At 45.5% G+C, this 17,937-nt stretch overlaps 1 protein-coding gene across 1 annotated transcript in view; it reads left to right on the top strand.

Annotated features, from left to right (window-relative positions):
• Nucleotides 1-246: 246 nt before the first annotated feature.
• Nucleotides 247-17,937, top strand: part of LOC126320482 (uncharacterized) — a 224,399-nt gene continuing 206,708 nt past the window's right edge. The window contains exon 1 of the mRNA XM_049993986.1: nucleotides 247-3,586. Coding sequence (XP_049849943.1) covers nucleotides 1,699-3,586 — 1,888 coding nt within the window. The 5' untranslated portion in view covers nucleotides 247-1,698. The remainder of the gene's footprint in view (nucleotides 3,587-17,937) is intronic.

The following is a 17,937-nucleotide window of genomic DNA, read 5'->3' as shown; positions in this document are numbered from 1 at the left end:
AAGATAAATGGGCCGATAAACGCCACCGCAAGGATTTGAGGTGGCTGAGCTTGTGTGGGAGATTACGGACGGCTTCATCGCCTCGATGTCTATCAGATGGCTCAGACGAACTCTACCCGGCGAGACGGAGGCTGCTGGGACCGGCGTCCAGTTCTCCTTGAGAAGAAAGCCTCTTCTCTCCCTTTCTGTTCCTTTTTTCCCGTCGGCTGTCGCGACGCCGAGTTCTCCCCCGCAGGCGCCTTGTCGCCCAGCGAAGGCCATTGAAGTTGCCAGCCGGGCACCGCGCGCTATTTCCAGCCGATCTGCGCAGACGGGTTTGCTGCCGAGTATCGGCAACGTCGTGGGTTGTCGGAGGGGGTTAACACGGAGGGTTTAGCGCCACGCCCTTTTCTAAGCTTGCTGGTGGCGATCTTACGTAACGATGGCAAATGATATTGCCAAACTGGCGGATCTACGCTGCCGCCGAGACGGCAGTTCGGCCTGCGCTCACACGGCAGCGCTGTGTGCAGACGTGCCTTTCTCCTCGCGTTAGTTCCCGCTTCCTCCGCGCGGCGCCAGCGCCGCGGTAGCAGCCTCGGCTGTCACATCTCGGACAGTAGCATCGCGGGCGGCGGGGAGTGCGGAATGCGCCGCGTCGTACGGAGGGAGTGCGTCCAGTCCGGTCCGCGCGACTGAAGCCCGCAGCTTCGTGTCGACGTTCTCCCTCGTCGCGAGTGTGTCGTGTCGATGTGATGTTGCTTCCGGACACCAAAGAACAACTGTGATGTGTTTCGTCTGTTTTACACAACTGCAAACGAGTCTCACGAGAAATAGTTCACGAGTGCTAAAAACAGCTTCTTGAACCGGCAATGTGTAAAAAAATATCGGAAACTGCTCTAAAACGTGCAAATCTTACTGTTTTCTATACTTCTGAGGCTATCATATTTCCAGTACTTGAAGGCGAACGCAAGACGCTTTGGTTTCACAAAAGTGCAAAGTTTTTGTTTGTTTTGCGTAGGTAAATGCATTCTGTACGTGCCAGGTACAGATAAATTTTGTAGGTGCTCAGGAAGAAATTACGTGACCCACTGTTTTTTAAAATAATGGAAGTTGAGGGAATGACAGTCTGAATGAAGAAGCGTCACGTTTTAGTCTATTTCGTGTGTTGTATGTTTACGAATAGTAACTAGTGATATTTTTATTCCTAGAGTGGCAGCATTTATTGTCGCAGACGATACTGCATTTTGCGTGAATAATTTACAACGCCCATCTTGTGACAGAGCAAAAAGGCCACTGTTCTTTCTCGCTTAACTGAGCGAGTATTTAGAGCACTATTTATATCTGGGTACCAGTAGAAGTGTGAAAGAGGTTGCTGACTGATTGTGAAGACTGTTTGGACAGAAGTTGCCGTGTGGAGCAAATAAAAATTTCTACAAATTACGCCTGTTTACATCTAGTATTATCAAGAATTAGCTATGAGATGGTGTTACGTGGTGAAAATGACAGCGTATGAAGAATAAGGTCAGAGATTTTTAGTATCGTCGAGGTAGTTGATCGATGCATGAAAGCTCCACTGCGTTGTGAATACAGCGGTGTAATTCTGGTCGCTGTGGAGGCCGCGTTTTCCAGAAGGTGCGTGTCGGACAGGCCGGCTAATGTGGCGCGTATGGGCTTGATGGAGTGTCGTGGAGACGCGCGGTCGGCCAGCTGACGGCAGAGATGCTGTGCATGCGGCGCTACCCGGGGCGTGCCGCCCCCGCGGGGGAGCTGCCGCCCCCGCCTTCGGAGCCCGCCCCCAAGCCACCCCCAACGCCCCCGCTGGCGGCGGACGTGGCGCCACCTCCGCACCTGGAGGCGGAGCTGCAGCCGGGCGGCGAGCCGTCGCGCCGTCTGATGGCGCTGTTGTACGAGGACAGCTGGCGGCGGTGCTCGGCGCTAGACTACCGGCCCGTGTACGCGGCAGCGGCGCGCCCGGGGCTCGGCTACTACAAGCCCACGCCGCCCCCGCCGCCCACGCCGGCCGCGGAACACGTCTACGAGGAGGCCTCTGTCGCAACGGCCCGCCGGCCCCAAGGGCGCTACCAGCCGGCAGCCGATGGCGACGCAGCTGTTGCCAGGGACGCGCGCTTCGGACGCAAGGATGCCGCCGGTGCGGAGTCGCCTAAGCCCCACCAGGAGAGCGAAACGCCCCACAGGCCCGAAGTGCCGCCGCGGAGCTTGCGCAACGAAACTGCGAACGCCGCCGGCAGTCGACCCGCAGAAGTGCCGCCCAGAACGCTACAAACCGCTGCTACAATTCCTGTCGCCGCCCCTAGGATCTCCAAGTATCGCCAGCAGGAGAAGGCGGTAGCGGCGGAACCGAACAGAGCGTCCGATAAGGACTCCGCCGCCCCGTCGAACGGGTCCGTCGAGGGTGCGCAGTCCCGGGTGTGGCACTGGAGCGGCGCCGCGGAGAGAGCGAACGGTAAAATAGCCAACGGCGAAGGCGGCGTCGCAGGCAACCGAAGCCCGAGGTCGTACTTCGAAAACAGGAGGAGAGAAGTGGTCGAGGTCTCGAGCGATACGACGAAGTCGCAGAAACAGAATGGACTATTGCCTTTCGGCAGCAACGACTGGTTTAACGCGACTGCGAAGAGCTCCCGCTTCCGTTACTACGACACTGCGGGGGCGGACCCCCCGCAAGTTGGCAGGAGCTCGCAGGAGGACGCACCTCCGAGGCCGGGGCAGCCTCGTAGAGTAGTGACAGAGGCGGAGGAAAGCGGAAGTGCCCGTAACAGTTCGACGCCGCCCCTCAAGTACCGCACAAATGGCAAAGCAGTGCCCGGGATAAGCAACGGTGGAACCAGCGCTGAAGAGAATACTTCACCTGCCACCACCGAGGCTAACGGCGAAATTTCGAGAGCTCTGCCGAGGAGGTATCGGTACGACAAACTCAATGGCGCGGAGAAGAGTGCGGAGATATCCAGCGAGGAGCCGGTGCCGAAGGGCGCAGCTAGTAAAGACGACGCTAGTCCACCGTCGACGAGAAGCAGCCCTAGGTTTCGTTCGGAATACGATCCAGCTACAGTGCGAGGGGTCGATGCGGCGAGAAAGGATGCCCCGACGGAGAACGGAGACGCGCAGAAGAACGGCGACTCGTCCGCCGCTGCAGTCCAAGTGGCTAGGTACCGCGCGGAGACCGGAGACGGCGCCAAGCAAGCGGCGGTCGGCAACGCGGAGACGGGAGACAGGGGTGTGGCCGCGAGTCGAATACACCCGTCCAGGAGCAGCCCGCTGCTGCGCTACCAGGAGGCGCCCAGCGCCGCCAGTCGGGGGCTCACCAGGCATAACAGCAGCGCGGCGGCCGCGCGCTACCAGCGCCAGGGAGGCGGGGGCGGCGGGGGCGTGGCGCGCCACCTCGACTACCGGCCCGTCTACACCCCCAACGGCCGGCCGCGCAGGGACTCCGACCCCGACCCCGTGTCCAGCCGCTGGCAGACCACTGGCCAGCAGCAGCAGCAGCAGCAACAAGCTGGAGACGACGACTTCAGCATCCCCCGGCCGCGCCTCATCGTGCCGGTCCATTCGTACCGCGCGCGCCGGACCGGCAATACGTACACCTTGCCAGGTACAGACGCACCACCTGCTGCCGCCTAATACTCGCAGTCTGTAAACGTAACCACTACAAAGATTTTGAACATGGCTGCGCTTCACGAGCTGTCCATACAAGAGCTACAGTGGATTAGAAATGACAGCCAACCAGTTGCAAAATGCAGTTTTTTTTAAAACCGTGACCATGGTTTCGACGATCTTGAAACCGCCTTTTTCAGAAGATTTTTCCGTATTGAAGATTAGGACATTGCGTGTTGAACAGAGATAGTGGCATTACAGTAACCAAAATTACAGGAAATGTTAAAAAAAATTAGTGAACCATACTCACATATAATCACATTATCTATACATGAGAATCGTTGTCTAGTATATGCCATCTACTTAATCACCATTTAACATACATTATACAGGATGATCAAAAAGTTAGTATAAATTTGAAAACTTAATAAACCACGGAATAATGTAGATAGAGAGGTACAAATTGACACACATGCTTGGAATGACATGGGGTTTTATTAGAACAAAAAAAGACGAAGTTCACAAAATGTCCGACAGATGGCGCTGGTCAGCAAAACTGCTGCCGTGACGGGTGAGAGGTACGCCGATATGTTACAGAATCGCATCATCCCCATCCTGGCTCATAAACGCCTGCTGCAACGTACTATGTTTATGTAGGATGGCGCTCCATCCCATATTGCTAGACGTGTGAAAGATCTCTTGCGCGCGTCATTTGGTGATGATCGTGTGCTCAGCCGCCACTTTCGAAATGCTTGGCCTCCCAGGTCCCCAGACCTCAGTCCGTGCGATTATTGGCTTTGGGTTTACCTGAAGTCGCAAGTGTATCTTGATCGACTGACATCTCTAGCGATGCTGAAAGACAACATCCGCGCCAATCCCTCACCATAACTCCGGACATGTTTTACAGTGCTGTTCACAACATTATTCTTCGAATGAATGATGGTGGACATATTGAGCACTTCCTGTAAAGAACACCATCTTTCCTTTGTCTTACTTCGTTTTGCTAATTATTGCTATGCTGATCAGATGAAGCGCCATCTGTCGGACATTTTTTGAACGTTCGTATTTTTTTTTTTTTTTTTGTTCTAATAAAACCCCATGTCATTCCAAGCATGTGTGTCAACTTGTACCTCTCTATCTACATTATTTCATGACTTATGCAGTTTTCAAATTTGTACTGACTTTTTGATCACCCATTATAAAGGCAGGAGCCATCTACTATCTTAAAACCTTCTCAAAAACTTCACACAATTGACGCTGGATACAATCACCTCGTACAGTATGCCACGTGGAAGGTTTGTATAAAACTGGCAAGCTCTGAGCGTGACATATTAACGCTCTATAGGATCCGATCCCACATTTTATATTTAAATGTCAGTTTTTATGTAAGTCTTCCAATTGGCATACTATATGTTGTTTCATCCAGCGGCAAATATGTGATACTTAAAAAAGATTTTAAACATAGCGCTACAGTAGACAGGTACTACTTTAGTATAATGTATTTTAAATGGTGATTAAGTGAATGACATGTCCTAGGCAGTCAACGTCTCTCACACTGGCTAAGGATAATGTGATTCTACGTGGGTGCTTCACTAAAAATGTTTTCGCATATTGTGATATTACTATCTTTGTTCCACACACAATGTCGTAAACTTCTTAATACGTAAAATGTCTTCTGGAGAAGACGCTTTTAAAACTGCCGAAACCATGGTCATGCTTTAATAAACCTGTATTTTGCAACTGGTTGGCTGTTATTTCTAATCCATTGAATGGGCGAGAAACTCTAGGGCAGGCGTGTGTGCGAGTAACCCGCGGGTCGCGTACGGCGCAAAGCAACTATCAGTGCGTCTCAAGGAGACAGCATCTATCACACCGTCGGTATTTAAAAAAAATTCATAAAATACAGTTTACGTAAGTACAATCCTAAAGAGAGGATGAGATATGCACACATCTTTCCGATTTGATGCAATCACTTGAAAATATATTTCAGAATTTTCAAAAAAATAATTAGCTTATGTATTTATGCGAGACCTTTTACCAACAGATATGGATACACTGCCTGAAGGGAAAAAAAAGACTTATCTTCGTTGGACTTAAACGAATCATACCTGCCCAGAAACAAATAACCCTTGCTGAACAGTCATGCAATATATGTGTCATCTTTGTTTGGAATCACATACGTTTGTAAACACTTATTTTCTAAAGCACAGAAAGAGTAAAAGTAAAATCAAAATCTCAAATGAAGGCCCTGAGAATTGCAACCACTTCGACCGAACCCATATAGAAGCCAAACGTCACATCAATTCTACGGTTTCTAATTACCTAGAGAGAGAGAGAGAGAGAGAGAGAGAGAGAGAGAGAGAGCAGGATCTGTCTTATTTGTTTAAAAATTTGAAATCTGGTAACATACATCTCGACAGCCACATGACGTTATTATCAGAAAGAGGAAATACTTTAACACTCAATCGTCTCCTACCAGTGTGGTCCAGGTAAGCTAAAAAATTGGACAGCCCTGCTCTAACGAAACGCAGAAATTCGTGCAAGTTGATCTCTGCGCACATTTTACTCCTCTTCTCATTGATCCCTATCCATAGAAAATTACATAGAGTTTACATACCCCCTTAAAAAATCAGCAAGGTGCTGTCTTCGTCATTGAATTATTAAATTATTTTCTTCAATGCCACAAAACTGTCGTCCGATGCGGTTGATAATACAGCATGTCACGTTCATTCGGACTAGTTGGCGACTAATCTTGGATAATGGGTTACATTTTTCACGCTTGTCATCGTGGTTTTGCTTATTGTTTTCCAAAGTACGTTGTAACTCTGGTTTCTCTGGAACCATCTTCAGGCTCAATAAATTTTCAGTCATATTTTAGTCTTACAATTTTTTTTGTGTGAACAGAGTACAGTAAGAGATAACGTACTAGTAATTATTTAGAAGCACCTCGGTTGGACGTCTCTTCGACGACTTCCTCATCAGGCGCGATGCACAAGCTAGGATTGAATACGGATGGTGCGGGAAATCAACCGTAACCTTCTCGTAGGAAACATCCCGGCATTCGTATCAAGTGATTTAGTGAACGGGATGCTCGCAGAGAATTTCAGTCCTGCTTCTGGATTGTCTTAATGAATGCATCACCTCGCTCATTCTCGAAGCTAAGGGGTTCAGTTGGGTTGATTTGGTGGAGAGACCAAACAGCGTGGTCAACGGTCTCATCGGATTAGGGAAGGATGGGGACGGAAGTAGGCCATGCCCTGTCAAAAGAACCATCCCGGCATTTGCCTGGTTATTCAGGAAAATGACGGAAAACCTAAATCAGGATGGCCGGACGCGGGATTGAGTCGTCTCCTCGAAGGTAAGGTCATACGCCTTTGTAGAAGGACCTGACTTGTTAGTCGTATATTACAATTGGAAACTTCGGCAATATCTCTAAAATTTCAAAAATAAAGCTATTAGTACTAGGTTTTTTGATCAAGAACGTCATATCGTTCCAAAGACATTAGAAATCTTTTAATCTACATCTCGACAGTCAAATTACGTCCATTAACAACAAGAAGAAATATTAAATACCCACAGCGTTTCCTGAAATTTTACATCTCATTTCCCAACTTCTATAACTGCAAGAGACTGCCTATGTGTATAGATAGTCTTCAGTGTCAGCAGGTGATAGAACCAGAAACTAGTCTATACCACTGTATGTTATATGTGCTACGTGTGGTCGGACTGTAAATGACACGTTGATGAGGCATCTGTGTATGCTGCCCTGTTATCTTTATTCTGTAAATTTAATACGCCCAAGGTTTGGAGTGACACATTCCTCTGTGAAGGATTCAAAACGTCGCTGTGGCCAGGATAGCAAATAAATCTTGAGGATTATTCCCATACAGGTGCCCATTTCGTGTCTCTATGCTCCATTGTACACACTAAAAAACTGTTTTCGGATGAATACCTCCGCGGCAACATCTTTAGAGATGGGTACAGAATTCTTCCAGTGTCTGTTTTCGCTGCAATCATTTCGCGCCCACCACTGAGTGTAATATCGCGACTCTCGTCTGTAGGAAATCTACTGTTCTTCACAGCTGATTTTACGTGCGAATCATAGAAGGCGAAAAGAGACCTTTGAAGCGTCGTGGGTGTGATATGATGTCATACTTGTATCAGTGATAAAAGGCTTTTCGCGGAACGCTTATCTTGCTGAGGTGTCAGTCAGATGGTGAGACAGTGCAAAGTGACGGCACTTTAAGCAGTTGTAAGTTCTTATTTAGATCCTGTGATTTCCTCGCATTGAGTGTGAACTGAAAGTCGTAGAATCGTTTTTGGGATTGACGCCAATCAATGTGAACACGTGAAGCCTTTCTTGATTTCAGTAAGGCATTTGCCACCGTCCCCCATGTCATTTAATGAAAAAAAAAAAAAAAACAAGCTTACGGAGTATCGGAGGAGACTTGCGATTGGATTCAAGACTTCCTTGCAGACAGAACTCAACACGTCGCTCTTGACGGAACTAAATCGATAGATGTGAAGATAATATTCGGAGTACCACAGGGAAGTGTGATAGGACCGTTGTTGTTCATAATATATATAAAAACGACGTAGTAGAAAGCGTCGGATGCTCTTTAAGGCTATTCGCAGATGATGGAGTAGTCTATACCAAAGTAGCAACGCCACAAGATAGTAAGAATTTGCAAAACGACCTGCAGAGAATTGATGATTGGCGCAGGCTGTGGCAGTGGACCCTGAACGTAAATAAATGTAACATGTTGCGCATACATAGGAAAAGAAACCCACTGCTGTACAGCTACACTATTGATGGCAAACAGCTAGAGAGCGACCTTACGTGTGATGACCACAGAAAACGGATTGTGGGAAAAGCAGATACCAGACTCCGATTCATCGGATAAATCATAAGGAAATGTAACTAATCCACCAAAGTGGCTTATAAGGTGCTTGTTCGCCCGAATCTTGAGTATTGTTCATCTGTCTGGGAACCCTATCAGGTAGGACTGATAGAGGAGATAGAGCATATCCATCGAAGAGCGGCGCGTTTCGTCACGGGATCGTTTAGCTGGCGAGAGAGCGTTACGGAGATGCTAAACAAGCTCCACTGGCAGACGTTACAAGAGAGGCATTGTGCATCACGTAGAAATTTACTATTGAAATTTCGGGACAGCAGCTTTCAGGAGGAGTCGGACAACATATTACTTCCTCCTCTCCCACCCCCCCACCCCCCTCCACCCAACATACATCTCACGTATTGACCATGAGGAGAAAATTCAAGAAATTAGAGCCAACACAGAGGCTTACCGACACTCATTCTTCCCACGCACTATTCGCGAGTGGAACACGGTGGGAGGGATCAGATTGCGGTGCCGAAAGTACTCTCCGCCATGCACCATTAGGAGGCTTGCGGAGTATGATGTAGACTTGAGGTGGTCGTATTGTGCCACCAGCTTCTGAGACGAGATCGCGCCAAACGCAAACTAGATTTGTGGCACTTAACATGAATGTAAAATTTCCTAAATCTGATGGTGGAAGAAATCTTCATTGTCTCTGCCGCACAGGAAAAGAGTTGTAGCGACGTTACGTTCCTAAACACCAAACTCTGCGCAAGGCTGCGGCTTGATTTCGAAACACGTCCACATTGCGTGACGGAGTGAGGTGAAGGTATGTGGCAGTGTGGTACTCGCCCGTCCGCTGGCGTTAAGCACGGTTGACCCTGAAGCATTGTTCGACAGGAGTAGACTACGTGTCGAGACTGGATTCTCTTCATTGCATCCATTCCAAATTCATCTATGGCGGGCTCATTCAACCATATGACACGTGTATTAAATGAGGATAACACTTTTATCATCTCGCACAAACACACGTGAAAATGGTTTCTTTTTTTCCGGAATGAAATAATCACCAGACACGAAACGTAGCGTCTCGAAAGGCATTCTTCGGCTAGCGACTGTTGTTGTTGCGTATATGACGGCATCTTAAGCCGAGCTACAATATACTTGGTAAATACAGGCTGAGTGGCAAATTTAGAAGAAAATTTACCAATAATCTAGGATAATTTTTTAAACAGGAAACACTTTCCTGATGATATTCAAATATTATTTATTTTATCACGAACCGGCTTTCGACTTCTCAGCTCATCCTCAGGTGGCAGCAGACTTCCATTGATAAAATAATATTTGCAGAACAGCTGGAAAGTGTTTCCTATTTAGTGTTGTTATCATATAGTGTCAAACACAGACAGAAAAGTTCCGCTAATGTTGCGATAAATTTGTTTTCATGTATTTTAATTCACCTAACGAAGAGATCCAGTGTTAAGACACTGGGCTCGCGTATGGAAGGCTGGCGGTTGTAACCACAGTCTGGCGATCATATTTTTCTGTCGTTCGCGTAAATTGCGTAAGACATGTAAAGGGTAGTTTCTTTGGAAAGGACAAGTTGACTTCCAACCCTATCTATTCCACCCAGAGTTCGTTGTCAGTCTCCAATCACCTCATCGTCAGCGGAACTTTAACACAGATCTTCCTTCATTTGTATTGTAGCGGTTTAATGTCAACAGATACATTACGATAAATCTTTAAATGTTATCCGAAAGTTATTTTTAAGCGCAACTTCGGTCAGTTCTATTTTTACTAGAGTGTCTGAGGAAGCACTTTCGTAGGAGTAATAGTGCTGAACTTCAGAAAGACGTTTTTGAGGACGAGAAAAAAGCCCATAGGATGAAACTGACACACAGTATCGGAATGGAACTGTGATGTGCCATTTGTAAACATATTGCGGTACGGGTCTACCGAGATGAAGAGCACGACGGAAACCTAGATTTCTTTAGCAGTGACTACGTTGACTCCGCACCAAAGACTGCTCGACAAAACCGAGTGGTTTCATGCTTCAAACGACTTGTATTGCTGCGGATGATTGAAGTAACAGCCAAAACTCCATGCCCTTTATTGTTGAATGGATCGGTCACAACCGCGAAGGCGATGTGCTTCCATTAAACTCGACTGCTTACAGCAAGCGGTCGAGGGGTGTCGGGTACCGGCAGCTGGGGGCAACAGGTGGCAGACGCACCCCAGAAGACCTACAAAGGGTTGCCTGGACCCCTGAGGCGCAAGCGCCCTCCTCTTTCCCAGGGACCCACATCCCGGTGAACAACAACCAGGGGCGACAAATAATAAAACGATGTCTAATTACGGATGCATAAATCTTGTAAATTTCTAGGAAAGAGTGAGAGATTCAGAAAAGTTGCACAACTATAGGGAAGTTGAGACGCTAGGGAGCTTTTGTCGGCTGTTGCACGCGTCTCGGGGGTGCGACTAACCAATTCTTGCCATGGGATTCACTTGCTACATTCTAAAATTATCAAGTCAAGACAGAAATTGAGCCGGCCGGAGTGACCGAGCGGTTCTAGGCGCTTTAGTCTGGAACCGCGCGACCGCTACCGTCGCAGGTTTGAATCCTGACTCGGCCATGGATGCGTGTGATGTCCTTAGGTTGCTTAGGTTTAAGTAGTTCTAAGTTCTAGGGGACTGATGACCTCAGATGTTAAGTCCCAGAGTGCTCAGAGTCATTTTAACAGAAGTCACTGCGACCTCACAAATCGTGGTTCTTGCACCTTCTTCAAGCAGATGCAGTGTACAGTTTTTGGTGAAAACCTGCTGCCGACTAAAGAGACAAAACATCTAAGGTCATCAGGCTTCACGATATAAATTGTGTAGCCTGTCTCTCTGTACAGTGGCGGCCGTTGAACCCGTGTCAGTGCGTTACGGCAACTGTAAATATGGCACTTTCTCTTCTAGGGCGAGTTGGAAATGGCAATAAAAACGCGCCATTTCTCTTCGAATGCTTGCTGGTATGCAAATGAAATGGACGGAAACGTGTTTTTGTAGCCCTCTGTCCGCGATAACTAGAAACCACTGTCGGGTGCTGAAATGATGGTCAGCTGTGCTACGGTCAATTCAGAGAAGGGACGCAGCTGTTTGTTTTCGACTGTGCAAGCTCTCGAGGCCCATGAGAAAGACAGGCCGCGGCGCGAACGTCACGAAGGTAGACAACTCGCTCGCTCGGCATAGCAGGCAAAATGCTTTTCTAAACCTGTTAACTTGCAGCTGAGAGTGTACGTACTACCTAGAATTATATCTTCTAGTGGAATCTGCTGTTATGAAGTCTTGCTGATAAACAGTACTACAACAAATTGCTCCACAAAATTTCGGGAGAACTGCCGGATGTCTGTAACTTCCTGCCACAATACTTCGACGAAGACTCTTCTGGCCATCTTCAGGTGATACTGGCGAAAACGCACCGAGCTTTGGTGTTGTACGCCGGGAAAGTTTTAAATCGCACAGTACTACAACAAAATTTGGTTTAAGATCAAGACTCGATATAAATGGTATAACTGCTTGTTCATAGCATCTAGTCTCTTCTGCTTAACAGTCGTCATTTCATACAAGAAGTGGTGCCTTATACAACTGACAATCATTTTTGCAAGATTTTAATTTTATTGTCTCCCAGTACAGCCGTAAAAATTATAAGTCGGCCTTTGGACTTCCGATCATTGTGGGAGTAATAACAGTAAGAGTAGATAATAGCGGATTCCAGTAGAAGATGTAATTCTCGTTTGTACGTACACTCAAGCCGGCCAGTGTGCCCGAGCGGTTCTAGGTGCTTCAGTCTGGAACCGCGCGACCACTACGGTCGTAGGTTCGAATCCTGCCTCGGGCATGGATGTGGGTGATGTGCTTAGGTTAGATAGGTTTAAGTAGTTCTAAGTTCTAGGGACTGATGAGCTCAGATGTTAAGTCCCATAGCGCTCAGAGCCATTTGTACGTACACCCCTAATTACGAGTTAACAGGTGTAGGAACATGAGTTTGTCTGCTGTGTTGAGCGGGCGGGGAGCTCAGGCCTATCTTCGTGACGTGCTCGCCGCAGCCTTTCGTTCTCGTAGGCCTCTCTAACATATAGCCTCTTCGACTGCAGTTTCCAGGCTGTTTCAACATGACTCATGACTCATGTGTTTTTGGTCGTATTATTTTATTTTATAGAGAAAAATCAGCGCATTTGTGAAGACTGTATGCAATAAACTGTTTCATTTAAAGAGGCCTTCTCAGATACTGGTACGACATGACAGTGTTCCTGTAGTTATTATTGTTGTCGTGGGCAAGAAATCTTCTACGATTACTAATGCCCGTGGCTATTAATAGGCACTCTCTGCTTTAAGATCCAGTTGCTAATATTTGCACGAGGCCGCATTCATATTAACATCTATCTGGATATCAGTGCCGTTACATACAGATAACGCTTCATTGTAGATAACAGCATCGTCTGTGAAAAACCAGAGCTTACTTTGCTGAGATGTTGGGAAAGAAGTTACTGAAACACTAGAGACCTCACAAGCTGAGTCGTTACGTAGTGATAAGTGTAACCTGCTGAAGTTAAGTTTGCAATAGTAGATAGTACATTACAAACATCCCAGTATCCAAATAATATCGGTAGTGTTTCTTAGTACTCTTAGTTTAATTTCCCACTTCAAGAATAACAAGGTGCAGCCTGCATGGATACAGAAATGCTCTGCTGTATGTAGCCCTTGATCGGGCAAAGAAAAGGGATTTCTGTTCATCCTGGTAAGGACTCAGTCATTAACCGTGGCATACTTGCACTCATAACTAAGGAAAGACTCATTTCCGTTCGTATGAGCTGCTATCTAATCTCCCGCACGCGCGAAAGACTGAACTTTGCGAGCGAAAAAAGGTAACGTATGTGATATTCTCAGAAATCGACACATTTCTCTACTGCTTTGGGAAACGTGTTTTTTTTATTGTGCATTACTGCCCTTCGTTCGTAATCGTCGCTTTTTTAGAGGTATCATGCTTTCTTACAATCCTCATCATTCGCAGTGATTTACTAATCCCAGCACTCTCACCAGTCTATTTTATAGTTTCTTACTTTCTATTACACTTACAATTTTTACCCTCTTGCTCTTTTTTATGTATTGTGTGCTGTGTTCACTTCCGTGAACGGAGAAATGCAAAGGCGACACACGGTAGTGGAGACATATTGGATTAGTCTCTTCGGGATTCAACGACTCGTAGATTCGTCTCTGTAGTGTGATTCTGCAAGCTCTGCAAAATACCCACCCATAGCTGCCACAGCTCCTTCATAGGAATCAAAATCAGAAGTAACCTCACTCGTGGAACTGCACGAGATGCTAGACTGTGTCAAATCCAGGAGATCGGGTGCATTTTCAGGCAGTTCTTACTTTAAATCTCTCTTTCAACCATTGACAAAGTATCTTTGAGGACAGGCATACTTTTCCCATTATAACATTTTTTTGCAGTCTAGGCTCTCCCCACATTTCTCGTCCAACTGATACAGAAGACACTACCGCTATTTGGCAGTTCCAATTTTACACTTTTAGCCGGTAATCAATAACAAGAATGCATTCAGGATCGCGGAAATCACTGACTGTCACCTTTCCGGCTGATGGAATAGTTTTTTTCACCCCTTCTACAGCAAAGTCTCTTCCATAGCAACAAACTGGCGCAGAAATTCTTTTCGATTCCTTTCGAAACTCTACAGAAGTTACTCATTCGTCTGTTTACGATTATCCATCTTGCACAAAGCTTCCTCGCAGGTAAGTTTTACCGTAGCGTATGTCGTAATCTCTACTCGTCTACATGAAACCTCTGCAAGCCCCTGTAAAACGGATGACATATTCATGAAATCAGCTATTTATGCGGTTTCAGTCTTATTGTACCCTTTATTACTTCTGTTTTCCTCCGTCGTTCGAGTTGCAGGTCGTCTTTATGCTGATCATTGTTTTTGGATGAATTTCCGTTAGTAGTAAAACAAATAATTTTATTGCAGCAGTACATACCAGTTTATCCCTTTGAATGGCTGAAGCACAGCACGGCTATATAAAAAAACCTTATAAACATAATTATTGCCTAGATCAAACTGATCCTTGATTTGCGCAAGAACACAAGGAAAAAAATAATTTCGTTGATATCAACGCCGTCTCTGTACCATACCTAGAATTTCTCAATTTTCCCTACTTAGTCGTGAAACAGAGCGGTGAATCCGACACGAGAGGTTGGAGAGGGAGTAGGTACGGAGATTAACTCCGTACCAGACGTACTTCATGTCTGCATTGCATCACGTAGCTGTTCGTATATTGCAGCGATTTTGCTCGTAAACCGAGCCGTATAGTATACCGTTCCAGCTGTATCGTGTGACTGTTGTGCTGTATTCACGTAGCCTTAATGTGCTTCATGCGACGTCTGGGCAAGAATTAAGCTTCAGAATGGCTTGTGCAGATGAAGCACGTCATTTTTGTGATCCGCTGTGCAGTTGAATTAAGCAGCAGATTATGTTGGGCGGTGCAGAACGCGCGTTCTAGGAATTTGGTAACTGTTGTTAGCGGACTCTTTCCTCCAGACTGTAAACTTTCATGGTTAACAAGTATTCATTGTCGATGATAATGTCCGCTGATATGCGAAGGCACGTGCGGCATTGCTCGCAGAGCGATAATACTGCTGCAGTCAGGGGGACAAAGGTCGATGCTGAGCCATTCAGCAACACGACTGCGAAATGCTGTTTAAGAAATAAGTGGAGTTCCGGAATTTTTCCACCAAACGTTTGCTTTAATTCCATGTCAGCCTTCGCAGTTGAGAAGTTTAGCTCAGCTGAATGTAAATATTGTCCTTAAAAGAGGACGCGAGTGTTTATAAAACATAGCAGATTAGTTTTGTGCTGTGCTGAAGGCGGGCAGCGCAACTGTAAATGTTGTTTGCCTTTGTGGTCCTGTTTGGGCTAAGTTAGAGAAATGACTGTTTACGCATGCCGGGGTTCGTCTCTTGGAAGCGAAGTTCCCATGAAACCTGACGCAACGCGTCTACTGGCCACAACTGAGGTTGCCAAGCCTCGTTGCAAGGCGAAACAGAACCTCGTAATTTAGTGTCCTCTCGCAGTTGCGAATTATTTAGCCGAACATACATTCCTTTTGATAAAATATAGGATGACCCATTGTTTGCAGAGATACTTTTCTTTTTCTTCAATTCTTCGCTTATACGAGTTTTTAGCACTTTACTGGCACCAGCAGCCCTGACATATCTTAAATACTACGTGTATTGCAGCATACAAAACTTGTTTGAAACTGTCCAGACGGTACTAATAAGTCTACTACAAGCAGGTTAATATGATAACATGCCTGAAAGACTTTATAAACTGATTAGGAACACTGAAGATACGTTCACAACCGAAAACAAAAACAAATTTAGTTAGTAAATAAAACAGGTATCTACTGCTTATGAAACACACAGGCTGCTGCGTAACATTGTATATGTAGGATGCACTAGAACTCCACTGAGAAAATTTCGGAGGTTATTAAGATATACAGGGCTATTCAAAAAGAAAGAACAGGTTTCAGTTTTTTTTTATTGCAGGCAAACTATAACTGAAAGGAACACATTGCACAAGTGACTGGATAGGGGAAGGTTTAAAGTTTTGACGCAGAAGTGCTGTTGTTTGTTTGCAGCAATATCGCGACTACGCCATAAAAGAAGTCATTTTGTGTGTTGGAATTTGCGCGAAGTCAATCAATCGTTTAGGTGCAACGTAGATTGTGCCTACGATTGAGCGAGATGCCGCCTGTGCACAAGCAGATTTATGACTGACATAAAATAATTCCTGGAAGTTGGTTGTATACGCGAAGAAGAGAGCACTGGTCGGCCACACACGTTTGATAAAAATGTGGTTGCTCAACTTCACGAATATTCCAATGATTCACATTTGTGAATGATGGCGCCCAACCTAACTTTCACTTTGAGGTGCGGCATTATCTTAACAGCACCATCCCACGACATTGGATTGGAAGAGGTGGGCATTAAGATCCTGTTCACTGCTTTTGGCCTCCCAGGTCACTGACCTCACACCTTGCGATTTTTTTCCCTGTAGGGGTACATAATAGACAGTGTTTGTGGCGTCTATGCCAGTTACTCTTCAAAAAGTGAGAAATCGAATTGTTGAAGCTGTCACTTCAATATACAGGAACCTGTTGATTCGTGTGTGGAATTTAGTGGACTCGATTTCGATGTTTGTCAAGCAACGCATAGCTGTTTATGTTGAGTGTATGGCATAAAACTTTGAATCTTCCTCTATCCAGTGACGTGCGCAGTGTGCTTCTATTTTTCAAAGTTTGTCTGTAATCATTCTGTGTTTTATGAGCGTTTTGTTGTACGGGTCCAATGGTCTCTGGTGGCTTCCTACAGAGTAGTAAGGTGATTGTGATTTATTCCATTTGTTTCCCAGCTACGTTTGGTTCTGCGAAAATATCGACAGAACGGTGAAAAAGCCTGTAGTATCTAATCACCATACGCCCACCACAAAACACAGAGTAATACGACAACCCTCTGAAAAACACCCAGTGTTTATCCACTCCGTTCGAACTTTATTCATATCGGTAATGTCATATTACAGGTAAAATAGTTTGAGAGTAATTAGTCTTCTCCTTCGCTGTGATAACTGCTGCTATTAAATGGCATAGAAACGTGCATGGGCTAGACGACAAACTTGTTTACACTGGTCCTCGCTTCCCTTGTAAGGGACCGAAATCCTAACTATGTAGTTAGTCATAACGAATCTCGCTTAACAGTTTTTATTAAATTTATTGACGCCTGTTTATGGACGCAATATTTTCATGTTTTTTGTTAATAGTCGACGATAGACTGGGAATTAGCGATGCTTAAGTTAGAATCAGCGTCACATTGAAACGGAAACTGAAAACCAGGTGAATTTATATTTCCTTTAATGATGACGATAGAAAATAATAACAATAATAATAATATTAATAATAGTAATAATATTCATAATATAATTCCACAACATCTCTTCAAACACTTATTAGAAAAGTTTCTTGAACAATATAAAGACTAATTCCCCCAAACACGTAACTAATTTATTATTATTATGTTGTTGACTTGTAAAACCAACAAAGAACTATGTGTTTCTATTGTTATCGTTTTTGTGTGTAACTGGCGTAATTATGTGAAATATGGATTGAAAACTCATAAATTGACAGATATTATTATTATTGTTATTACTATTATTTCGCTAACCGGTCAGTTAATGTCATACAGCATTCTGACGAATATTCATTTTTATTTCACACCACTTCCCCATTTTTCGAAAATTTACAGAAGACACAATGGCTATCCTGAAGGGATGTAGGCTGTGTTCATCTTTTTCCCCTCAACTTTTTTGACATTGACATTCACATTCTAGTTTTTGTCATCGAGTCAAAGATGTTGGAGGTCAGATCTGTACCTGCCAGCTGCATGTATGTTCTTCTGTAC

Source organism: Schistocerca gregaria, chromosome 2, assembly GCF_023897955.1.
Source record: "Schistocerca gregaria isolate iqSchGreg1 chromosome 2, iqSchGreg1.2, whole genome shotgun sequence".
In the NCBI taxonomy this organism is placed as follows: Eukaryota; Metazoa; Arthropoda; class Insecta; order Orthoptera; family Acrididae; genus Schistocerca; species Schistocerca gregaria.
The sequence above is the reverse complement of the archived record's forward strand: the minus strand, read 5'-3'. Positions and strand labels throughout refer to the sequence as shown.